At 50.8% G+C, this 24,039-nt stretch overlaps 10 protein-coding genes across 10 annotated transcripts; 5 read left to right on the forward strand and 5 right to left on the reverse strand.

The window, feature by feature from the left end:
• Positions 1–78: 78 nt before the first annotated feature.
• Positions 79–548, reverse strand: N7533_010730 (uncharacterized protein; the record flags this gene model as incomplete). Its single annotated transcript, XM_057107380.1, has 2 exons — positions 79–191; positions 338–548. The coding sequence occupies 2 exons, from the start codon at positions 546–548 to the stop codon at positions 79–81; spliced, it is 324 nt and encodes a 107-aa protein (XP_056954758.1).
• Positions 549–1,567: 1,019 nt separating this feature from the next.
• N7533_010731 (putative class III chitinase) lies at positions 1,568–2,539 on the forward strand (the record flags this gene model as incomplete). The annotated part of the gene is made up of 1 exon (XM_057107381.1): positions 1,568–2,539. One exon carries the CDS (start codon positions 1,568–1,570, stop codon positions 2,537–2,539), a length of 972 nt encoding a protein of 323 aa, XP_056954759.1.
• Positions 2,540–5,120: 2,581 nt separating this feature from the next.
• N7533_010732 (uncharacterized protein) lies at positions 5,121–6,740 on the forward strand (the record flags this gene model as incomplete). Its single annotated transcript, XM_057107382.1, has 1 exon — positions 5,121–6,740. The coding sequence occupies one exon, from the start codon at positions 5,121–5,123 to the stop codon at positions 6,738–6,740; it is 1,620 nt and encodes a 539-aa protein (XP_056954760.1).
• Positions 6,741–7,309: 569 nt separating this feature from the next.
• Positions 7,310–9,440, forward strand: N7533_010733 (alkaline phosphatase family protein; the record flags this gene model as incomplete). The annotated part of the gene is made up of 3 exons (XM_057107383.1): positions 7,310–7,387; positions 7,454–7,583; positions 7,645–9,440. The coding sequence occupies 3 exons, from the start codon at positions 7,310–7,312 to the stop codon at positions 9,438–9,440; spliced, it is 2,004 nt and encodes a 667-aa protein (XP_056954761.1).
• A 289-nt stretch (positions 9,441–9,729) lies between these two features.
• On the reverse strand, positions 9,730–11,399 carry N7533_010734 (RNA-binding signal recognition particle subunit SRP54; the record flags this gene model as incomplete). Its single annotated transcript, XM_057107384.1, has 2 exons — positions 9,730–11,259; positions 11,322–11,399. The coding sequence occupies 2 exons, from the start codon at positions 11,397–11,399 to the stop codon at positions 9,730–9,732; spliced, it is 1,608 nt and encodes a 535-aa protein (XP_056954762.1).
• Positions 11,400–11,633: 234 nt separating this feature from the next.
• On the forward strand, positions 11,634–12,533 carry N7533_010735 (rRNA-processing protein RRP15; the record flags this gene model as incomplete). Its single annotated transcript, XM_057107385.1, has 1 exon — positions 11,634–12,533. The coding sequence occupies one exon, from the start codon at positions 11,634–11,636 to the stop codon at positions 12,531–12,533; it is 900 nt and encodes a 299-aa protein (XP_056954763.1).
• Positions 12,534–12,878: 345 nt separating this feature from the next.
• Positions 12,879–13,653, reverse strand: N7533_010736 (ferredoxin family 2Fe-2S iron-sulfur cluster binding protein; the record flags this gene model as incomplete). Its single annotated transcript, XM_057107386.1, has 3 exons — positions 12,879–13,120; positions 13,205–13,311; positions 13,382–13,653. 3 exons carry the CDS (start codon positions 13,651–13,653, stop codon positions 12,879–12,881), a joined length of 621 nt encoding a protein of 206 aa, XP_056954764.1.
• Positions 13,654–13,896: 243 nt separating this feature from the next.
• On the forward strand, positions 13,897–15,483 carry N7533_010737 (mitofusin complex protein UGO1; the record flags this gene model as incomplete). Its single annotated transcript, XM_057107387.1, has 2 exons — positions 13,897–14,259; positions 14,332–15,483. The coding sequence occupies 2 exons, from the start codon at positions 13,897–13,899 to the stop codon at positions 15,481–15,483; spliced, it is 1,515 nt and encodes a 504-aa protein (XP_056954765.1).
• Positions 15,484–16,552: 1,069 nt separating this feature from the next.
• hapX (bZIP transcription factor HapX) lies at positions 16,553–18,127 on the reverse strand (the record flags this gene model as incomplete). The annotated part of the gene is made up of 1 exon (XM_057107388.1): positions 16,553–18,127. One exon carries the CDS (start codon positions 18,125–18,127, stop codon positions 16,553–16,555), a length of 1,575 nt encoding a protein of 524 aa, XP_056954766.1.
• A 2,908-nt stretch (positions 18,128–21,035) lies between these two features.
• Positions 21,036–22,046, reverse strand: N7533_010739 (intradiol ring-cleavage dioxygenase; the record flags this gene model as incomplete). Its single annotated transcript, XM_057107389.1, has 1 exon — positions 21,036–22,046. The coding sequence occupies one exon, from the start codon at positions 22,044–22,046 to the stop codon at positions 21,036–21,038; it is 1,011 nt and encodes a 336-aa protein (XP_056954767.1).
• Positions 22,047–24,039: the final 1,993 nt, after the last annotated feature.

Below are 24,039 nucleotides of genomic sequence, written 5' to 3' on the forward strand. Positions count from 1 at the left end.
TCTACCTGCACTTTATATGCACTTCGGAAACAACTCCTTCTGCATATGATACTCCGTTGCATGTTTCGTGTCAATTTCCTATGTTTTCCACTCTTCAAACGTAGGTGGAACCATTCCTTCCTGGCTGCGTCGCTTGGATTCCTTCAAGGCCTCCTCCAATTGCATCGCGGCTTTTCTATTGGCACGACTACCTTTGGGTTTGGATGTGAATTGATGCTATCAAATGCGTCCAAGGTGAAATGATTAGCCTGGTCCAAATCATATGTAGTATTCCGGGGAAACTTGAACTCCAGGGACCGCGGGAAATATCATACTTGCTGATCAGAGTCCATCTTACCATGTGACCCTCCGCCTCTCGCCTTTTCACCCCTTTTGCTGCCTTTGCCACCCCGATGGTCTTTCTCTGAAAGAACATCTCGTGGCCGATTAGCAATTTTTCCAGGCCTGGCATGCTGCCCTGCTGCTGCTGTGGCGATTCCACAGCAATCCCGATCGACGACGCGCTGGGATCCAGCTGATGTTTGCAAACGACGCAGAAAGCGTAGCATGTTCCAAAATACTGCACGTGTTAACCTTCACCGTAGTAAATGGATATGAATAAATACAGAAGTAAACCTGATCTTTTGCATTTGCATTTGCGCCGGGGGGGGAATTTCACCATTTCGGGTATGGAAATGGGTTCGACTATATACGGTCTGGGGGCAAATTGATGTCATCGCGGTTCCAAGGTTGCCCCTACTAAACCTCTTTATTCTCGGGATTTAGTGCTTGGCTCCAAGTTCGCCATTCAGTTTGGCTCCAATGCGAGGAAACCCACTGGCAGGGTGCACATAATAATCAATCGGGTCTATTGCGAGTGTTCAGAAAGATGGAGTTCCAACCAATAACTAGGTAGCCCTGGAGTATTAAACAAACTTCAAGTTGAAGTTGGTAATGAAATCTTTGAATTATACTGTTAGTAGTGTTACCTACCTAGGTAGGTAGTGAGTATATATCTCCAAGTTCGGCCTAATAGCCAGCCTTGGAAGTTGAACTTCCAAGCAGTTCTCTACGTACCTACGTAATCATACCAATAAAACATACTCATTCTATCCAATGTCTCGAATTATCCAATTATTTACCGAATGATTCACCAGGGGAACCTCGCCATCTGGTGGTTCGATCTCGTGGCGTGGCCTCGAGGCCCTCGCGAGCGCTTAGTCAGGGCCGAACGCAACCAACATCCACAATGCCCGCTGGAGGTGGGGGCATCGGGTCCGGACTCGGAGGAAACAACACTTCCAAAGGGTTTTAAGCTTCACTTGAAGTAGAGGTCTGCTGCTATCATCAGCGGTCTCTGTCAGTTGAACTCGGTCGGTATCAATAACCAACTTGAGCATCTCAGCATTGGATCACCGACAAGGCCATTATTCTCTTGCTACGTCCTATAAGACCTGCATTCTGACCACCTTGAGATACGCTCTGGGGAGATAGACAAGTTTCACCAGAAACTCCACTTGGCCAAACGCAACACTGCCGCCTATTGAGTTCTTCGTTTTTCTAAGTACCTCCCGAGGTCCGTATCAACATGCCGCCAATTCCAGGCGTTGGTGGAGACCGTCGACGGGTTATCCTCTATCACCAAACACTGCTGCCAAATTCGGGCCCATATGTTCCCATGATGCCACTTCTATCTAACAACACCGGTATCACACATGTTATCATCGCCGCAATTCATCTAAATGGTGAACCGGGCGACATAACACTCAACGACGATCCCCCAGATAGTCCCAAACACGCCCCATTATGGGAAGAAGTCCCCCTACTGAAACAAGGCGGCTTGAAAATAATGGGCATGCTCGGCGGAGCAGCACAAGGCTCTTTCCAGCGCCTCGACGGCGACCAAGAGAAATTCGAACTCTTCTACGGCCCTTTGCTCACTATGATTCGTCGTCATGGACTGCAAGGTCTAGATCTCGATGTCGAAGAGGAAATGTCTCTACAAGGCATTATTCGACTGATCGATCGACTCAAAGCTGATCTGGGTGATGATTTTATCATCACTCTGGCACCTGTTGCCGCAGCACTGCTGGGAATGGGGAATCTGTCTGGATTCGACTATCGTCAACTTGAACAGGCTCGCTCTTCCAAAATTAGCTGGTACAATGCTCAATTCTACAATGGATGGGGACCCGCGGATGACCCGCGCATGTATGCGGCGATGATTGCGCAGGGCTGGTCTCCTAGTCGGATTGTTTATGGTCTTTTGACAAACCCCGGAAATGGTTCGCAGGGATATGTGCCCCGGGAGAAGATCAGTGCCGTGATTGCGGCTCTAATTGAGCGATTCCCGAATTTTGGAGGCGTGATGGGGTGGGAATATTTTAATGCGTTGCCCGGGGATCGTGCTAGACCGTGGGAGTGGGCTGCGGAGATGACTGTCAGTATGAATATGAAGGATGTTGTTATCGCTGCTCGGCAGGTGCTTTCGACTGGACCCATGGTGGATAGTCTGAACAATCTATTTCGTGATATGTTGAATCAGAGAAGGCAATCCTGATTATGGGAGCAGACATGGGACGGCCCTGATGACTTAGATCTATGGCGCAATGCCTTTTCTTTAGATCTATGAATTAGTGAAATGCATTAGCATAAATTGACTAGAGCAGAAATCTTCCGTTTCTATTCTCAGCTTACTTCATTACATGTATTTTTAGTGGATGAAACGACCCATCTTTATTGGGGGCGTGAAGACCTCTGGTTTTGGATTAATGACTGGAGACACGATGTCGAATGGGTGACATGAGAGCATACAATGACATTTTGACCTTTCTCATCGTAAATCTGCTCAAGTAGATGCCGTGTCTCTGAATTGGAGACATCCGCTGTTTCTAAGCCAATGGATTTAGCGTGACCTGACGGCAACCTTGGACTGCGGGTTGTTGGGCCTTCACTCTTACGGATGTACCATGTCAATGCATGCTTCGAGTCTTAGCTCATAGTTGACCTAAGCAACTTGACATTAATGTATTCACCTAGCTGGAAATATACACGTGTTTATGCCATATTTATGATAGATACAATGGAGTATGTCCGTACGATGAACCTTTGGAACGAGCTGATTGAACATTGACGAGCAGTAGTCTTGGCCAGTTCTCATATGGTGTGCTTTAGACTTCCTTCTAGGGGCAATACGGACCTCAACAGGATAACCAAGATCAAATAGTTCAATGTTTTACTTAGAATGATTGTCTTGAATATTACTGCTTATGATCTAGTCTAGAGTGGCGATTGCCCTGTGGAGGCTGATCCGCTACTTGAATCGTGATATTCCCGCAACTGCGTCTGAGCTGGCCCACCAGACCGGGGTAAGAGCTGATCTCTTCCCGCGGAGAACGGAAAGAGTGCAAAAATGCCTTGGATTTGATTTCTGTCGGCATAGAAGCAGTGTCCGACTCGTGGGCCCCGGGTGCCCTTTTTGAGGTGATCGCCACATGTGACACCCAACTAGAGTTTCAGCATGCATTTGGTGCAAAATTGATACATAATCAACTGAATAAGGCTCTGAGATTTAATGTCGCAAAGAGGAGTGTTAATTGCTCAATTGAAAAATATCCTTGTTTCGACCTTAACGTAGGGTTGTTAGCTAACTACAGATGGCCAGAAACCCGCAGTAGTCAATTCATCATGGCCCCCTTGAAAGTAGAAAGAGAGGATTCATATGAAGAATTACTCTCCTCTCCATACTAGTAGTTTTCACCTTCGAACTAGCCCTAGGAAAGGGACGTGCATGCGTTAGGGATTGTCTTAACAAACACACTAAAGCTGAAACGAACTAAGCTGCAGCGAACTACGCCGATCGTTCAAGTTCTGAGGCTTTCTCCATGGTGTCGTGCTTCTGGAGTGACTTTCCTGTCGCAGTCTAAATAACGCCACATGTAGCAGCCCCCTACACACGACACCACTGCCTGAGGGTGTCAATGTCGCGGAATATCTTCCGGCCAAGTGAATGGTTTGTCGACCGGAAATCGACATAATACACATGGAAGAACTGTCAGGAATTTCCAGGACACCACCAACTATAACTACAATAACATTGCGCCGAGCTTAAATAGAGCCCTGGAGTGATACCAAAGTTTTATTGTTTATTCCTAGAGAGAACAGAACCTTCCAAGGTTATGCCGAATTGCCCACCGAGTCGAGGAAGGGTGGGCTGGTGATCTACAGAATACCCGTGCAGCATTGGATCCATCGACTCCTTAATCAATTTGCGACTCTAATTCACCTAAAAATAAGTACTCCACGGAAACTAACTTTTTGGATGAACGGTTCGGTGCTCGGAATGATCGGGGGGGCTCTTGGACGAACTCCATTTGGGGAGTGGATCCCATTGTCGGTCCATGTTCCAGATAGAGCTAGATGCCTCCTTTTTGAGTCGATCCTTACCAGCAAGCTTTCCCCCAAAGCTCCCCGTTTATCTACGAAAAACAGTTATCTGCACTAGTCAGTGGGTCCCGGGGTTTTGGCGAGGACAGGGAAACACGGTGCATCGCGTGGTTCGACCCTAAGAGGCTTGCCTACTACGACAAGGTGAATTTGATCTGCTTGTCTCCAGATGGGACTACTCTGGAGTCTACAGCAGGCAGACTATCAACATTCAGAATGTGCAAGAACGCCAACTTGCTTCGTGATAAACAGCTGTGCTGGGAAACAATACCTTGCGTGATAGTGAGGGAATAGGCTCAATTGTGAGGCCTAGGAGGTCCGCATATCGAAAACAAACCTTACCACGGTACCTCGAAACAGAATGGATGCCACGGGACAGGGGCATTCGTTTCACCAACCATCACTAGCCTCACAATTCGATGGGTTGCTCAATGCTGAGCCAGGTGAGAAGCTCACTCACCAAAATAGATACCGTTCTCGAGTCAGTCATGTCTGTCGACAGAAGTATAAAGATGCACGCCTGTCGCCGCCATCAGTTCTAATCATCAACCCATCGTCCTTCGCTTCAGTTGACTGGCTCAACTCGTCAATCTTTTCCTTCTCTTTTTCTTCTGATACCTCACAGAGTTGAACTCTCAGCGCTCTTTTTTACCTCCCTCTTTACAAAATTTATTTTCAGTCATTCAACAACAAAAATGAAGACTGCCACAATCCTCTTGCTCGCGAGCGCAGCTCTCGCAGCCCCCGCTGCCAACAAAACCCTGGAGGCTCGCAAGCCCTGCCTTCTCCTCGACGGCCTTCTGAACGGCGGAGGTAGCGGCAGTGCCGATTCTTCAGCCAGCGGTGGTCTCAGCTCCATTTTCGGCGGCTCCGCTGGTGCATCCGGTTCGGGCTCAGGCTCAGGCTCGGCAGACCTTGGTGCTGACCTCGGCCTTGGTGGCTCTGGCAGTGCATCTGGTGATGCTTCTGGTACAGGATCTGCTGGTGCTAGTGCCTCTGGCAGCTCTGGCCTCGGTGCTGGTCTCGGCCTTGGCCTTGGCGGCTCTGGCTCTGGTGGCCTTTTCGGATCTGGCGGTCTCTTCGGCAGCGGATCTGGCAGCGGATCTGGTGGTGCCTCTGGCTCTCTGAGCGGTGGTGCTTCCGGTACTGGATCTGCTGGCGCCTCTGGCTCTGGTAGTGCCTCTGGCGGCGCTTCTGGCTCTCTTGAAGGTGGTGCCTCTGGATCTGGTGGTGCTTCTGGATCTGGCGACGTTTCTGGCGGTGCCTCTGGTTCTCTTAGCGGCGGTGCCTCTGGTACTGGATCTGCTGGCGCCTCTGGCTCTGGCGGTGCCTCTGGCGGTGCCTCTGGTTCTCTTAGCGGTGGTGCTTCTGGCACTGGATCTGCTGGCGCCTCTGGCTCTGGCGGCGTTTCTGGCGGTGCCTCCGGCTCTCTCGGAGGAGGTGCTTCCGGCTCTGGCGGTGCCTCTGGTTCTCTTAGCGGTGGTGCCTCTGGTACTGGATCTGCTGGTGCGTCCGGATCTGGTGGTGCTTCTGGCGGTGCTTCCGGCTCTCTCAGTGGCGGTGCTTCTGGAACTGGATCTGCTGGTGCCTCTGGATCTGGCGCTAGTGCTATTGGTTCTGGTGGCTCAGGTGGTGCCTCTGGCGGTGCCTCCGGCTCTCTCAGCGGTGGTGCCTCTGGTACTGGATCTCTCGGCGCTGGCGCTTCTGGCTCTCTTGGAGGCGGTGCCTCTGGTGGTGCCTCTGGTTCTCTCAGCGGTGGTGCTTCTGGAACTGGATCTGCCGGTGCCTCTGAATCTGGCGCGAGTGCTATCGGTGCTGGCGGCTCTGCTGGCGCTTCTGGCGGTGCCTCTGGTACTGGATCAACTGGGGCGAGTTCTTCTGGCGCACCCTCCACCTCTGGATCTGGCTCTGGCTCCTCGGGCGCTGAGGGTTCCGACTCGGGCTCTGCTGGCGCTGGGGCTTCTGGCAGCGGCTCCACTGGTGCTGGCGGTTCCGGATCTGCTTCGGGCGGCGCTGGTGCTTCTGGAAGCGTAGAGGGCTCGGGCTCGGGCTCTGGCTCTGGTACTTCTCCCTCTTTCAGCACTAGCACCAGCGTCACTTGGGCGATCCCTGGCCCTACTGGCACCTCGGGTGAGGGTTCTGGTTCTCTGTCAATTGGTGGTTCCCTTGGAGCTCAGGCTACCGCTGCTGCCAACGCGCAGGCCACCGCCAATGCTAGCGCCAACGCTTCTGCCAACGCTTCTGCCAACGCTGATGCTTCTGCTGATGCTTCTGCCAATGCTTCTGCCAATGCTGTCGCCAACGCGTCTGCTTAAATACACTTGGACTTGAAGTCTTGAAGCAACAATACCACTCAATTCCTGTTTCTCCACCCCCTCGCTTAATTTGACTACCGGTTGCACGGCGGATGATATTTGGGGTTGATGTTGGCCTTCTGAATGTGAATTAATATCAGATCTTCTGGTGCGGTTTTATGCACATATACGCTCCTTTTATGTTCTATGAGTTTTGTGATTATCAGAAAGTCTTTCAATCTTGTATGTTAGAGACTTAATAAATCAATTTTGGGTTAATCCATCAATCTTTATTTTCATCGCACTGGCACCAGTGATACTAGTAGTATACTAGTACCACAGGTGTCCAGGTGACTCGCCGATATGAGCAACAATATTATATTCCATGAAAATGACACGTTTATCATTGTGTCTATAATAAACTGGGTGGTTATGTGTGTAGTTGAGTAGATCAACTACGTCATTTCCGGCCAATCACCGAACAAACAAAACAAGCAAACGTTGATCTTCTATTTCCATCCTGCAACTTGAACCTTTATACATCTCCCTTCAACCTTGGCTCGGCTATTATTCAAGTCGCGATAAAAGACATGGCATCTGTACGCCGCGTGGTTGTCTGCATCAGCTCCGCGACCATTCGGTTGCTTGCTTTCATCTTCCTGCGATGGGTATGCCTCCTGTGCTTCATGGTTCCATTTGACTTCTTCCGGTTCGTATGCTAAAAGAAGCTTTAGATCCCAGGATTTCCCTTTGGTCCCATTATCTTGACCTCATTCGGCATATACACGGGGACCTTTTCCTCACTTCTCAATGATAGGCCACCATCCAAGCCCAAGTCCAAGAAGGGTGGAAAGAAGCCAGGCAGTGAGTTAACGTGATATCGGCAGCAAACTTGCGCTTAAAATCAAGCTAAACCCATGTTCAGAAACATCAAAATATTCAATCCCGTCTCAACCGCGAGATTCCGCGCTCAAGACCCTGCTGACAGGCCTCCCTTCGCGGTCGTTCGCGTGGACCTTGACGACAATGCTAATAAATGCGGTGCTGGCATTGATGACTGTCGACTTTCTCATGCGAGGACTATATGCTTATCCCAGTGATGAAGCTGCCTTTTCCCGCATCGGATATGTATCTCCGACAACTGCGAACTTGCTCTTCCGCGAGCCTGACTTGTCTCGCCTGCCCGTGACCGTCTCCTACCAGGAGGCTGCTACAATTACTTCGGAGATATGGGTTCCAGAAGGCACTGTCTACAAACTCGACAACAGCACTGATTTTACAGCTATGGTCACTCTGAAAAATCTGAAGCCATCAACTAATTATCGGTACTCGCTTTCTAACAACAAAACGGGTACATTCATCACCTCTGCGCGACCAGGATCGCCAGCAGCAAGTCGGCTCTCCTTTGTGACGTCAAGCTGTCTGAAGCCCAATTTCCCCTACAATGTCTTCAATCACCCGCTGCGGGTCCCTGGAATCGAGCAAATGACAAAAGCCATCGGGAAATTGCCCATTCTTCTTCGCCCTGCGTTCATGCTCTTCCTGGGCGACTTCGTTTATATCGACGTACCCCTGCGGTTCGGCTCATCCGTCTCGCACTACCGCAGCGAATATCGGAGAATCTACTCATCACCATCATGGGCCACAACCTCAGAAGCCGGACCAGCCATCGATCTCCCTTGGATCCACACCCTTGACGACCACGAGATTGAAAATGACTGGTCCAAAGGCAACAAGACAGCACCCTATCCCGCCGCAGCCGATCCATTCATGCACTACCATGTCAGCGCAAATCCGCCAGTCCCAGCATCCCCATTCGCACACCCTGACAATGTAACCTACTTCTCCTTTGTCAATGGCCCAGCCTCGTTCTTCATGCTAGACACACGATCCTACCGCTCCGAACCCGCACAGGAAGATTCCACGATCCTAGGCTCCGCACAGCTCCAGTCTCTACTAATCTACCTCTCGACGCCCGAACCTGCAGGCGTGTACTGGAAAATCATCGCATCAAGCGTCCCCTTCACGAAAAACTGGCGCGTCGGCACAACAGACACATGGGGCGGCTTTCTGAACGAGCGCCGCGCCGTCTTCGAAGCAATGTGGCGCGCTGAGCGCAACCTCGGTATCCGCATAATCCTGCTCAGTGGTGACAGGCACGAATTCGGTGCAACGCGTTTCCCGGACCCGGCGCTTGAACTCTCGGCTGGGGGACTTGAGCCTAATACGGCTGGTTTCGGACTGCACGAGTTTAGCGTTGGTCCGTTGAGTATGTTTTACCTTCCTATTCGGTCGTATTGGCAGACGGATGATGAGGATGTTGCTGTGAAATATGCTCCGGATGGAAATAGCAAGTTTGGTATTATTGATATCGGTGATGATGTTGTTGATGCTGATCCGGCTGCGTCCTCGCCTGTGCCGGTTCGTAGCTCGGTGTTGACGTACTCGCTTTATGTGGATGGGGAGGTTGTTTGGCGGTATCGTCTTAGTGTTCCTATTGAGCGTGATGCTGGGGTGAAGGCTGCTCCGAATGATAGGGCTATCTCTCATCTTCCTCCTGGTGAGGTGGTTGAGGATAAATTGGGGAGAGAGAGTTGGGATGTTGCTGTTAAGATAATGGTTGGAAGAGTCGAGGAGCTTGCTCACTTTTTGATTGAGAAGGGGACTGCTTTATATGAAGAGGTATCGGGCCGTGTGGAAAAGACCGTGAGAGTGGACTGAGTGAGATATGATTATTCCGATTTGGCGTGTTCAAAATGTTGAAACTACTAGTTTATGTTATTTGGGGGCACAGCGTTTGCTCTTTGGAGGTGTTGAGTTATTGGTATGTAACTATAACTAGATAAAACGTTGGGTGTTATAATTGCATTGCGACATGAAATCTTGTGAATCATATTGCAAATCGAATAATGTACGAGTAGCAGACGCCAAACACCGGCCCAGATGCAAAATTGACAAGCCACGAGAAGTGTGTATAGAGTAAAGGCACGGGGAACAGTAACGAGAAGCACTACCGTCCACCCCGGCCTCGTCCACCACCTCCGCCGCCGCCACCCATTGCACCCATCAACCCGCTCAAACCACCCATTCCACCTAATTGGCTCATCATACTTGAGATATCAGGCATACCGCCGCCACCACCGCCGCCCATCATTTCCATCATCTTAGCCATGTCCATGCCAGCAGGCATACCGGGCATTCCACCTGCACCACCGCCGCCCATAGCAGCCATGCGCTTTTGCATAGCGGCCATTTGTTGCTGGTTGTTACCGCCCTTCATCATGTTCTGCGCGCGTTGCATCTGCTTCTTTTGACCACCGACCTTCTTGGCCATACCAGCCATCATGCGGTGCTGAGAAAGGAGATCCTCAACTTCGCGGACGGTGGTTCCACTACCGTGGGCAATACGGACCATACGGCTGGGCTTATCGGTGAACATCTTGCCGTCACTGTCCAACTCCGCAGTAGTCATACTATCAAAGATATAAATCATGCGGCGCAGCTTTAGAGAACCATCCTCGTCGTCAAGACCCTGTGTCAGATTTGACAAACCCGGAATCATACCAGACAGCTTGGACAGGGGGCCCATCTTCATGATGGATGTGATGTTTTCACGGAAATCCCGAACGGTGTAGATACCCTCGGCGATATGCTTATAGGTCTCCTTGGCACCGGCAGAATCCTTGGTAATGGCTTGGACGTGCTCGACCAGACCGGCAACATCGCCCATGCCCAACAGCTTCTGGACGAATGCGCGAGGCTCGAAGCGTTCCAAGTCCATCATGTGTTCACCAGTTCCCAGGAAGATAATAGGAGTGTGAGTCGCAGCAACGGCGGAGATGGCACCACCACCTGCAGCGTGACCATCCGTCTTTGTAATGATGATGGCACCGAAATCCGCAGTAGCCTTGAAAGCAGACGACTGGCCCTCGGCAGCCTGACCAATCGTACTGTCGAGAACCAAGATAGTCTGATCGGGTGTGACAGCATCCTGAATTTGAGTCATTTCCGTGAAGAGCTCCTCTTCTTGACGGTGACGACCACTAGTATCGACAATGATGATATCGAATCGCTCCTTCTTGAACTTGGCAACACCCTCGGCGGCCACGACAGCGGGATCGGTCTGGGTCAAGCTACCATAGTAAGGGATCTTGGCCTTGGTGGCGTTTTGCTTCAGCTGGTCGAAAGCACCGGCACGGAAGGTATCCGCGCAGACCAACGCTGTCTTGAAGCCACGGGTTTGGTAGTGACGAGCAAGCTTGGTACAAGTGGTCGTCTTACCAGCACCCTGCAAACCAACGAACATGATGACATTGGAACGGCCCTTCTTAGGTCGGAAGGAGTCCGCGTGAGGATCAACGAGGGCAACGAGTTCATCGAAAACGGTCTTCTGGATGAGGCGCTTCTTGTTGGTGGCGGCCGGGATCTGGGAGAAGTTCACGCTGGACTTGATCGATTTGCGGAGAGTTTGGACTAGTTTCACGTTGACATCGGCAGACAGGAGAGCCGCGCAGATCTCCTTGAGCATATCATCGAAGGCCTGGGGTGGTGGTTAGTTAGCTCAGGATTCCGCCACACAATGGTCGTGTGCATATCGCATACCTTCTCATCGAGGTTATTGGATCTCGTCAAATCATTGACGGCGGAGTTAATGCGCCGCCCTAGATCCTGGAGGACCATGGTGAAAGTGAATGAATATCAAACTGGAAGCTGGAAGATGGGAGATGTGTTCACAGCCAAAGTGCAGATGGGTGTGGAGGGGGGGAAAGGGCCCAAAGTGCGGAGTGCCAATCGGAGAGCGGGTGGCTCTTACCGCCTAAAAAAAAAGTTGGTTCACTCGTTGATGCGCCGCGGGCCTTTTACATTTTACACTCTACTTTCCAACAGCATTTAATTGCCATTGGATTTTTCACAATGGTCGGCTCTTACTCCAAGAAGCGCAAGGTCAACGAGGGCATGCGAGGCAAGACCTCTCGCCCCAAGAAGTTCCGCAAGCAGTCCGCCTACCACAGTAGCTCGGAAGACGAGCAAGATGATGGAGATTTCAAGGCCGTGAACCTCGCCGATTCAGACGAAGAGGAGGATGGCGGAGTGTCCGTCACCAAAAAGGCCGCTGCCAAGCCCGCCCCAAAGAAGACGAAGATTGAGGCCAAATCCAAGCCGCAAAAGAAATCGAAACCCGCCGAAGACGATGAAGCCTCGAGCGCCAATGAGGACGAGGGTGAAGACCAGACCGAAAACGACAATGAAGAAAACGATGCCTCTGGCTCCGACGAAGATGGAAATATTTCCGACTCATCAGTGGAGGAGGGAGGAAACAAACGACGTGCTGTCTCCAAACGAAACGACCCAACCGCCTTCTCAACCTCCATCTCTAAAATTCTTTCTACGAAACTCCCCTCCTCTGCTCGCGCCGATCCTGTCCTTTCCCGCAGCAGAATCGCCCAGCAGGCCACAGATGAATTTGTCAATGAGAAACTCGACAAGCAAGCGCGGGCTAAGATGCGCGCCGAGAAGAAGGAGGAGATGGACCGCGGCCGTATCCGCGATGTCATGGGAATCACACGAGGAGTTGCCGGAGCTGTCGCAGAAGATGAGAAGCGATTGCGCAAGATGGCACAGCGTGGTGTGGTCAAGCTGTTCAACGCTGTCCGGGCGGCCCAAGTTCGGGGTGAGGAAGCCGCCAGGGATGAGCGCAAGAAGGGAACGATTGGTATTGGAGAACGTGAGAAGGCCGTCAACGAGGTCAGCAAGCAAGGATTCCTTGATCTGATCAACGGCAAGGGCAAGCCTCTCAACATCGAGGAGGCTTAGGCCTAAGTTCCAAAAAGCTCTATGATTATCCATGGCATGTTTGTGGCGTTGGGAGATTCTGTATCCTTGCTTTCTTCACATTGTACATCGATAGTATTCCACGTTGTGATTCCACTTTGTTTTTTCATATCATGTTTCAAGTTTATTTATTTTTTGGACACTTCGTTTTATAAATAGTACAGGAGATTTTTCAATTCGGTATCCTCAAGTCTGCTGGACGTGTCCAATGCAAAAAAAATAATACAAGGTCCGTTAGGACTAATACATCGCCTTCCTGTCCCATGAAGGTCTACTTCACGGATGCTGATCCCGCCCTCATAAATTATGTTTGAATTCCATTCCGCCTCACTTCTGCTCAAAGTCGCTTGCCTGGAGGTTTCGCGTCATTGTCGGCAAACGGACGATCAGTCCATCCAGGTCTTTGGTCATGATGACCTGGCAACCCAGTCGCGAGGTCTCAGTCAGACCGAAAGCCAGATCTAACATATCATTTTCATCATCTGAGGGTTCCTCCATCTTGTCGAACATATCGGGTTCGTCGATGATGATATGGCAGGTCGAGCAGGCACATGAGCCACCGCAAGCACCTAGTTAGAAAGAAAGTATTAGCCACGGCAACATCACATAGCATCAAGTCCGAGTCCGAGTCCGATATCAGATAGCGCACATACCTTCCATCTCCAGATCATTCGCCTGGGCGACATCTAGGAGGTTGTCCCCCTCAGCAACCTGAAGCTTGACCTCGGTACCATCCTTGTCGATGAAGGTAACATTAATCCTGGAATTTCGCTTTCATTAGACGTAATGTCCGAGGCATTGCCAATAATTCGGGGAGGCCTTCAACTCACTCCTCGCCAGGCTTCGGTGGTGTAATATGGCCGTGAGCTGCTTGCGCGGACGCGGAAAAGCATCGCTGGGCTGTCTTCCACCCTTGTGAGGGAGAGCGCATGCTCTTTTGTGTACCCAGACCCCACCGGTGTGTGTTTGTGACTTCTCCGGTTCTCCACGGCGTTGCGGAATGACTGACGTATCTCCGCGATTGAATCAGGCACATATCACCAGCGGTGGCCTTTGGCAAGGCGCGCCGTAATTGGAGACCAGCCTCTCGCCAAAGAGTCATTTTGTAAAGAGGGGAAAGTGAGAGTGAGAAGTGAAAGTAAATAAGAACGGAGAACGAATGGAAGGTCGGGAAAAAGATCTGGGGCGGAGAGGAAGGAAAGAGAGTGTCTGCGAGTGATCGTCCAATGACAATCGGCGAAAAAAAAAGACTGACAAAGCCACCTCGGAACTCCCTGCCTTTCTCCGAGCTCTACTCTTTTCTTTCGATATCTCCATACCTTCTACAATACCCCTCCATCTCACCATGGCCTCCCGTGAAGGGATCAATCCCTTACGACCATACTATATTCCTCAGTCGGGTCTTTCACCATCCAGTGCGCCTACCGAAATCAGCTCTCCCTCGTCGGCCCAGGTATTCGGAAGCACCGCGCGCGACCTCATCCCCGACCTCGACTATGCCGACTATTTGGACGCCTCGCCCTCCGTGTCTGACTGGGTTCGCGATGCCTTGCAATCGTCTCTAAGACGTTATACCCATGTGCTGGTCGCGCAGCCATTTGATGTCGCTAAAACCATCTTGCAAGTCTATGTCGTGCCAGACGTCATTGAGGAGGTCGTGAACCGGAGCTCGGAGGCCGGGGGACCTGGAAGCAGCTCGTACGATTCGGTAGGACTATTCTTCATTCTAGATTCAGGCACACGGATCTCTTCATGCGGACACTGATAGCTTCATATACAGGGCTCAGAATCATCCGATGATGAAAGCGTCTTTTTCACTTCTGCCGCGCCATCAACTCCGACACCAACCACGCCACGCTCTCGCAGGGGTCGGCATCACATCACCGATCGGAGTGGCTATATTCGCGCAGATGCCGCACCACCCACTCCGTCCAAGCATGCCCTGACCATTCGGAATCCAGAGTCATTGATGGACGTTCTGTCCCAGCTTTGGACGAACAATGGACCGAGCTCGCCATGGAAGTCTTCTAATGCGACCTTCATCTACTCGCTACTTCTCCCGACATTGAATACTTTCATTCGCAGCCTTCTCTCTGCAATCGTGGGCCTACCAGAGGAAGACATCTCCTCATCTATGGTGGCTGATATCCTGCACGCCTCCTCGCCGCTCGCCACGCTGCTCATATCATTCGTTTCCTCATCTCTCTCCGCCATGATCCTCTCCCCGATCGATACCGCCCGTACTTTCTTAATGCTCACCCCGGCGACTCACGGCCCTCGATCCCTCATCCGCGCCATCCGACAACTCCCCACCCCTAATTGCACCATCCCGCCACACCTCGTTCCAATCACAATTCTCCACTCCAGCCTGCCCACCTTCATCACAACCTCGACCCCACTTATTCTCAAATCATACATGTCAATCGACCCAATCCTGAACCCATCTCTGTGGAACCTCATCAGTTTCATCAGCTCCGGTCTCGAACTCGCCGTGCGATTCCCCCTCGAGACCGTTCTCCGCCGCGCCCAGATCGCAACCTACACATCTCTCAGTCTGCGCCAGAAGTCTTCTGGCGGCAGTATCAGCGCCGCCTCCATCGATGCCTCGGACGTGGAAACCATTGTCCCTACCCCGCGCACATACCGCGGTATCATCGGCACAATGTGGCATATCGTGAACGAGGAGGGTGTCAGCCCCGATCTCTCAGATGCAGAGCGAGCTAATCTGCTCTTCGCCAAGCCCACCGAACAGGTTCGGGCGAAACGTCGCCAGGGCCAGGGCATCCAGGGTCTATATCGCGGCTGGCGTGTAGGCATGTGGGGTGTTGCTGGTATTTGGGGTGCCAACCTTCTCGGCGGAGTCGCTGGCGGCAGCGAGGAGGAAGTCACGCTCCGAGGTGGCCATGGACGGGACAGTGGCGGACGGTTCTAATCGCATTCACCCCATTAGAAAATGGGAATAATCATCGGAAGTTGGATGGTAAAAATTCCATCCTCACGTGCTGCTTTTCTTCTTGTTTCCCTCTCGGATGGACTTTGGTTTTGATTCCCTTGGATCCATACCACACCTTCACGCTACTCATGTTCTTATCTCGACTCTCCCCTCCCCCCTCTGCTCACATCGTATACCCCAGGGAATGGGTTCAGGGGTTTGACGATCGGCGTCGTTTTGCTTTTCGCGCCATGTATAAAACCATCACATAGCAATTGAAATAATCTCCTTCCCTTTCGAAATCGCACTTCCCCTTTACATTCAAGTTGTTTTATGGCATTATATTGAGATGCTATGTATTCCCTATAACTCAGCTTGGTGCTCAAGATCCTTTCGCCCGAACTATCCCGACACTTCTATTCCAAGGTTTTTCCAATTTGAATATTTGGAATATAACTACTGCTATAATAATGCAAAATCCAGATGTTACAAGTAGGCGTATTTGATAATAGCGTCAAAGGGATCATTCCATTCATAATAAAAAAACGCGGTGTACATAAAATGTAACATCAACGCCAAAATAGCCAATCCGTCTAGTGGAGAGTTGGACCGGACCGCAGGATAACTAACAGATAAAGTTGAAAAGGGTGTGCGTGTGTGCTCACAGAAACCAACCACGGACCATGTTCATATCGGTCGCGGGACTCCATGGCCCCAATATCACTGCCGATATTGCAGAGACCGTGCGCTATGGAGGGTGAAGTAAGAATGTGTGCTTTTCAGAGAGAGGGGGATGAGGGGGGGTAGAGAGACATTTTTTACCAGACTATTTCTCAACTCAGTAATAGATATGAGTAACATATTGTAGTCTGGTAAGATGGCGTGTCTCTATTTTCCCACAGGGCGGGCGAACGATGAGGCAAGTGTAGACCGTATGGTGGTACATGGATGGAGCAATCGGGGGAGTGGGTATCAAAATGCCCTCCCGAAGAAGGTTAAAAAACAAAACAAAAGCCCGATGCAGAAAAGAAAGAAGACAGGAGGATTGGGAGCATAAATCCGATCCTTTTTATTTTTCGGCAAACCGCCGGTCAAAGTAACGAAGAACGCCCATGACGCTAGCAGCTTCGACCTCCAACGCGGCCCGGCCGCCCCGGCTCTCCGCCAGCGCGAGCTCTTGCGGGTTTGGCAGCGTGTGCAGCTTGGGTAGCCAGGTGGAGATATCATCGCTGGCGCGGGAGAAGTTCGGGTGGCGGGATAGTGTCGTGAAGGCATCGGCGCAGCTCAGGGTGAGTGCATTGGGCGTAGCGGGCTTGGATGGGGGAGGTTGCGCAGGCATGGAGGGGTTGTTACGCGTGGTCGGGGTGGCGGGGGCATTGCGAGACATGCAGCAGCCTCCGCCGCTGGCTCCCTTGCCGCCGCAGCATCCTCCTCCCGATGGAGTTCCGCTCGCTGACCGGGAGGCTGCCAGCGTCTTGCAAAAAAGGGTGCTTCGAGGATCAGCTTGGCATTGGGCGCAGGTGCCTGGTCCGTTGGCACATGGGTTGGTGGCTTGGGTGATGGATGGAAGGACCACCTCGGAGCGGACATCACCTTCAGAAGGTGGTGGTGTGAACTGGGAGATGGACTGGATAGGTGCAAGGCGAGGGTTCTCGAAGGAGCTGCGGCGGCCGCGCTGCTGTTGCTGCTGCTGCTCCTGAGCAGCCATCTCGGCACAGATACATGGTGTACCATCTTGGCAAAATCCACAGGGGTCGACTGGAGGTGAAGCTGCTTCACTGTCATGATGGTGGTTGCTATGAGAGGAGGTGGAGGTGGGTTGAATAGGCACGGCTGCGAAGCGAGATGTGAAATCGATCTCCATCTCCTCCGGGTCAGGCTTGATCTCAGGCTCGGCGTTCTCACGCTCCGGGCTACCGACACCATGAGGAGGGTGTCGAGAGCGAGATGATTCATGTGTGTCAATCGGAGTGCCGAAGGCATCCTCGATGCACTGGCAGTGAGCGGAAGAGCAGTCGTTACAGCCGAGAGGCACATTCTGCTGATCGTCTTCCTTATTACGGTCGGCACTCGTAGAAACAACACCTTCCATGCGAGAGCTTCGTGTGGAGGGACGGGTGCGAGGTGGCAGTGGCACCGAGTCGGGGATGGCGGGGGATTTGTTGCTGTTCGATGTGGAGAACGAAGTCCGGAATTCCTTGACCAGAGCTTCCTTTGCGCTGCGTTCGATCGAAACTTCCTTCTCTAGGGAGTGGCATCGGTCGCGCCACCAACCCATCTCTTCACGGCATTGCTCGACTTCCTGGGATAGGTTGGTGATCTGCTCGCTGAGCCCCGCGACGCGGATGTCGTGGCCATCAGCGATCTCTTTAATCTCCTCCTCGAGCTCTTGGACTCGAGCAGCTCGTCGTTCCCGGAAGGCACGCTGAGCAGCACGGTTTTGAGCCTTGCGCTTGGTTGGAGGAGTGTCGGTGGCTGGCTTACGACCAGGTTTGGGGCGAGGGGGAATCACCCATTCCTTCGAGGTCACCGATCCGGGAGTACCAGGGCCCGGCGAGGGAGCAACAGAAGGTCTGGCTACCAGAGCTGGCGCAAGGGCCTGAGCAGTGGCCAAAGGCGTGAGAGCCACGCCAGGTGAGGCCATGCTGATTCACTTCAAGCAGTGGGAACTAAGAAGGCAGGTTAGCAGGCACATTTGGGAGGAGTAACAAGTTCGGGTTGGTTCGGGGGAAACGCACGAGCCGTCTTTCGGTCGGAAGAGCGGATGTGCGCTCATGCGAGCCGATAAGCGAGAGCGAGATTGGAATTGACGGGGAGAGCAGAGGGGGGGCAAGAGTTGCGAAACAATTAATCCCAGATAGAATAGAGAAAGATCAAATCGTTTAGGGAAATAAAAAAGAAAAAGTAAAGGGCGTCGGAGGGAATGTGGGAAAGCAGAAGAGAAAAGCCAGGGAGTGATGATCAGATTAGATTGTCCACAGCTCACATGACGCCGGTTTCGGATCTTCCTTTGCTTTCCTTTCTTTCTCGGCTGCTTTTGCCCCCCCCCCCCTCCTCCTCCACCTCCACCTCCAAAGAAAAGTTTTTTTATCTGATCCGGAGGTGGATGCCGGCAAGCTTGACCGATGAGTGGGCTGACGCTAGACTTTTCTTTTTTTCAAATGTACATACATTCAATTGATGTCCTTACAGAGAGATTCACATTCAACTAATAGTTCCGGAATACTCACCCCATAAAGGGTAGAGTTTCCCTTCGCTAACCGCGTCTACAATTTATACAGAGATGATCTCGCAGATTGACTAACCCAGAGCAAGATCTAAAAGGTTTACCCGATGCTAAAAGAACCAACAAGCGAAAATACCGCTTAAATTAAGACAGTCCAAATCCAGGTAACTAATCCTTGGACCGTGGATGGCCAAGTCCCTCACCACCCGGCCTATGCCCATCCATTACCTAGCAGATTCGGCCCTTGCACCAATCACCCCCCTGCATACGCCAAATGTCTTTCCCAGGCTCCAGTAGTCGGTGAAAGGTATGGATCGACGGGGTCTGGGAAACTCTGCGTTCCCACCGAGTTCCCAAAATCCTACGCCGTTCTCGGGGGAATCTTATCTGATGGCGCTAGCTGGCTTACCCAACTACAATCCCCCCTACTCTGTTAGGCAATCCGGACGACGGCGATCCACGCCTGCTGTACAAAATCGATGATGCTGCGAGCTCATTCTGATCTGTTGGAGACACGGACCACCTTTTGCCTGTGAAATCATGGTGGGCGATTGGCTGCTCATCGTTCCTCCTCTTGGCAGCCGCCCCTCTCCACACCCAGCAAATTCTTATCAATCAGCGGTTGCTCCTTTCTTTTTCCTTTCCCACTGCATCCCGCCCGACACCCGAAAGTCAGATCACTCGCTAGCTTACTCCGTATAATCCTCTGGACTCCCGTCTCCAACATCATTCACTCCGTTAAAATCTCTGCCCCACGGAAAATCTGCGCTCAATTCCATGGGAAGTCGTCTTGGCGAGGGCGGATCGTGGCATCCCAAGTGGGCTCACTTTCGTCATGCAAAATTGGCCGACTCCGTACGGAATTCTCTCGGTGGCAAGTCAGACTCCACCGGGCCGGTGATCCATTCCGTATTTTCTCTTTTTTCGACTGAGCTCGGCTGGTTTCTGTGTAGAGTTACTCGAGGCCTTGTCAACTCAACCAGCTAAAAAAGAGCTTTAGCGTTGGGTAATCACGTATGTGTAAAATGCACCATAGGAAAGGCATGTCAGATCCAAGCAAGAGCCAGGTCATATTCATTGGTGATGTACTTCGTAGATCCTAGTCAGTGTCAATGCATGGGTCCAAGACAAAAGAGCTTGTGCAGCGCTGGGACCAGCTGCACGCTCAAGTCCCGCTCATCAAACGGAGTGCAAGGAACACCGATGACTCACCTTGATGAACGGGTTGGTTTGCCTCTTTTGATCATTGCCATCCTTTAGGCTCAGCCGCCTGAGGCGACACCTGCTCCTTGTCAGAATTAGGTTGCCGGTCACCTGGATTTGAATAGGTGGACACCCTCCCAAATAATCAATTCGCGAAAATTAAGGACCATTTTCTATTAAAGTCCTCTTGGTTATTCCACGCAAATTGACTGATACGATGTAGCATCTCACATTTTCCAGCTGACATTGTGGGGGTAAGAGGTGGCTGCTTTTCGTGCTTCTTCATTGTACCCACTCTCGCACGGGCTGGCTTATGACGAGCTTTCTGCTTTAGCTCGTATGGTGATCCCGAATTCGGCCATTCTTTTTTCAACACCAATCACGAGGGGAAATAATTTGCACCAGTGGAGGATTTGTTAGCATTTGGTACATACTACTACATACCTGGGTATGGCTTGTGCTTCTGGTGGACCATCCTACTACTTGCATTGGTACTGTACATATCCATAGCTCTCCGGGGGCGCGGCCAGCTCCGCTATCTAACCTTGAAATACGAATATATTTCGTATAATAAACTCTAGGAAGCTTCAAAATCCTAGGTCGTTTGGACTAAAGCTCTTAATAATCTTGGAAGCTATAAAGTTTTGACTTGAGGGTCTAGGTATCCAAAGCCCGGAGCAACAAGTACTACCGAGCCTTCCAGGGTGGTGCAACACCCTCAAGCTTCGTATGATGGCCTATAAACTCTGCCTTGGAAGTTATTGTGGAATAGATGATTCGCTCTCATTAATATTATGAAATATCATGATGCCTCTTAGAACAGTTAATACTACTTTATGCGACACTAGTAGTTATATCGAGTATGAAGTTTCGTCCACAATTGGCATTGGGTCTCTCAATAAGCTAAAATATTTGAAAGACTAGCACTATATCATATTTCAGGCACTTTAGTAGTAGAGGATACTGCTACTAGCACCGGTATGCCAATCCAATACATTCTGCCTATGAATCCCCCCGCTGGCATAAGAAGCAACCTTGGAATCTTAAAGGCACATAACAATGCACCCTCACCCGCAGCTCCTGTCTTCCACTTCATCCTATGCCCCTAAGCCCGACTGGAGCTTTATTTGGACGGACCACCACCAAATCCGCTACCGCCACTGCCGCCGGGAGAACTGCTAGAGCCACCGTCGCCGCCAATCGTATCAGAGCCACCAGATTCAGCAACACCTCCATTGGCAGTGTACACAAAGCTATATGTCGGGTCATAGGTGGCTGAGGTGTCGACAGCAATGGTAATATAGGCCAAGAGACCATCACTGATATCATCGCCGAGCTTAACATAGTTAAACACGGGGTCAGAAGTCGAGTTCTCCGTCTCAGTTGCGAACACTCGATCAGCGGCATTGGTCGTGATAGAAATCGTGTTAGTGTTGTATGGAGACGTTGCCTCAACCTCAGATATAAGATCTTGATCCCAGAAGAGCTGTCCAATGTGCGCAACAGTGCCGCCAGTGATTGTGCCGTTAGACAAAACAGTAACATCAAGATGAGCAATGACGTGGTGGTGTGTAGCTCGGCCACTGTAATGACCCGGGAAAATCGTCTTGAATGTCACCACCCCATCACTATCGGATGGTTGAATACCTCGCAGGAATGTAGCGTCGATGTTCGACTCATCATTCGAGTTCCCGTTGCCATTAGACACAACGCCCGAGTAGACGCCGGTAGAATTGCAGTTCCAGATATCGAAGTACAAGTCCTCGATAGGGTCACAGGTCGTCACGTCGACAAATTGGACGTCCAAGATGACTGGCACCCCTTCCTCGCCATCAACAAGGTCAGAGCGGACCAACTCGCCGAGGACATAGAATGGACCGACTTCACCTTCCGGGTTCAGGACGCAGGTGGAAGTGGACGTAAACAGGTCAGCAGCATCAGTGCTGGCGGTGATGCTTGAGTCAGTCACCAAGTGGGAAGTAGCAAGGACAGAGGCCGTGTCCCGAGAGGCGAGATTGCGGCGGTGAAGGTCATATAGATCGCGACGACGATTTTCAGCACGAGCATTAAAGCCGCTATTCTCGAAGCGCTTGGCGCACTGATCAAGACCACGACGAGCATTTTCCTTGAACATGCGCTTGTGGTTGATGGTCGCTTCATCCTCTTCCTTTTCGTGTTCACCAGGATGGCCTAGGGCCGCGGGAGCGAAAGGCCGAGAAGGCACAGCTTCCAAAGAGCATTGAGCTGCATTTTGAATGGCAGAAAAGAGCAGAAATAGTCAAATTGAGAGAGGATGTTTTTTATTTGCAATTGGAATGTTGAAACTTGTTTGATAACCTTCTTTCGAGAGATTCTTCTTGCTTTTATACTTCAAATCTATCATAATAGCCATATACTTCGTATAGTACTTCGTATACTTCCCCACGGCGGCCCCTGGTATATTACGCCACATTCCGTCAAATAACGGGGATCCCGCCAAGGTGCTGACGACTGATCTTCTACCCCAGAGTCCGAGGCTGCCGCAGATGTGTAAAGCGTCATCTGGGATTGGTTTAAAAAGGTCCTGGCTGCCAGAGCACTCGCTGCCAAGCACATGCCAAGGGAATTAAGGCCTGGCCGCGCACTCCTGCATGTTGACCTTTCCTAATATGCTTCGGACATGAAGATACCTACGTTTATTTTGAAAATTTGATGCAAGCTCTTTGGTGGATTTTGAAAAACTTCATCACAATGAAGAATTTGGCTGATCAAAGCAATAATTCGAAAAGGACATTGATCGGCATTGTGAAGGGCCTCGGCTGTTTGAATGAAACAGGAGCATCGCACATGGGCATGCAGCTAGAGAAATGTGCACCAGTTCAACTTCAAGTTGAAATGTGGAAGATTTCAGGCATAGGTATTCTTTATAAAGTATTACTATACGGTATGGAAATATAACTTGAACCAAGATATTACCAATAGTAACAACGCTGAGAGCAGAGGTAGGAATGATGACCTCTGGGTATTGAGGTCTGAGATGCGGCCTCAAGCTTTGGCAAGCAATTTCATATACAGTCCGGGGTGTTGTGTGAGTAACTATTGGCTGCTGATATTAGTGCAAATATATTATTCAGCGGAGCTTTTTCGCCGAAGATACTTCGTAAATTCTGCAGCTCAACTCTGCCAAGAACATATATAGAGCACCGCGTACTCTTCACACGCCCAGACGGAGGAGCCGGTCCGGATGGAGTTAGAGAAAGCTTCTACAAACAAGATTTTTGGAATTGCTGAAGAGGTCTTGGACACATGATGCGGAGTAGAGTCCTGCGGGGATATGAAATTATCCACATTAATTGATGTGGCGTAAAGATGATAGATACTACTTTTAAACAAAGGGAAGTCGAATATTGTCCTGGCCCTTAATTTAAAATATGCAATAGCAGTTATTTGTACATGGTATGTGATGATAGCCCAGGATTGGTTTGGAGATTACTCCAGGTTTGAATGATCCATGATGCCAGCCAGGCGAATCACTCGGTCTTGATTCGGTTGAAGTAAAACTGCGAGTCAATTTCGACAACATGAGATTCAAGAAGGGATCAGCAGATGGCTTAGTGAACCGAAACTGTAGGAGTAAGTGTAAATTAGTACTAACTAATATCAATCGTCAAATGGTACCATTGGCCAACACGGTACGCTCCATGATACCCCGGAACTTTGGAACAGAATTTAAACCCCCTCCAAGGGCTTGGTGATATTGCTTTTTTTTATTGAGAATTGCACATCTTGCCTCTTTTTAGCTGTTTCCGGAACATCCGATGTTCAAGTTTTTGAGGTACCAGTGAGTTCCGAGTCCGAGTCTTTATGGTGCTGCATACCTAGGGATCTAGGTAGTTCTGTTTCACTGGGGCGGTATATACTCGATTTCTCTACCAGGGCATGGTTGTCACTAATTGAGAAGTGTCAATATTGAAGTCGATGAGATTCATTTGAAGTCTCATACTCCGTACAAAGAATTTCGATTGAAAGCGATGTGGGATCACAGCAAAAGCAAATCGAATAATTCGTTGGCAAATGGGCTGTCACGCGATAAGCTCCAGGTACGTCAGGCACGCAAGGGGGCCCAGCCTCCCCGATTCCTCGATCGG

This window comes from Penicillium manginii, assembly GCF_028828005.1.
Source record: "Penicillium manginii strain IBT 31320 chromosome Unknown utg000008l:1.0-3226943.0:1.0-3228205.0, whole genome shotgun sequence".
NCBI lineage: Eukaryota > Fungi > Ascomycota > Eurotiomycetes > Eurotiales > Aspergillaceae > Penicillium > Penicillium manginii.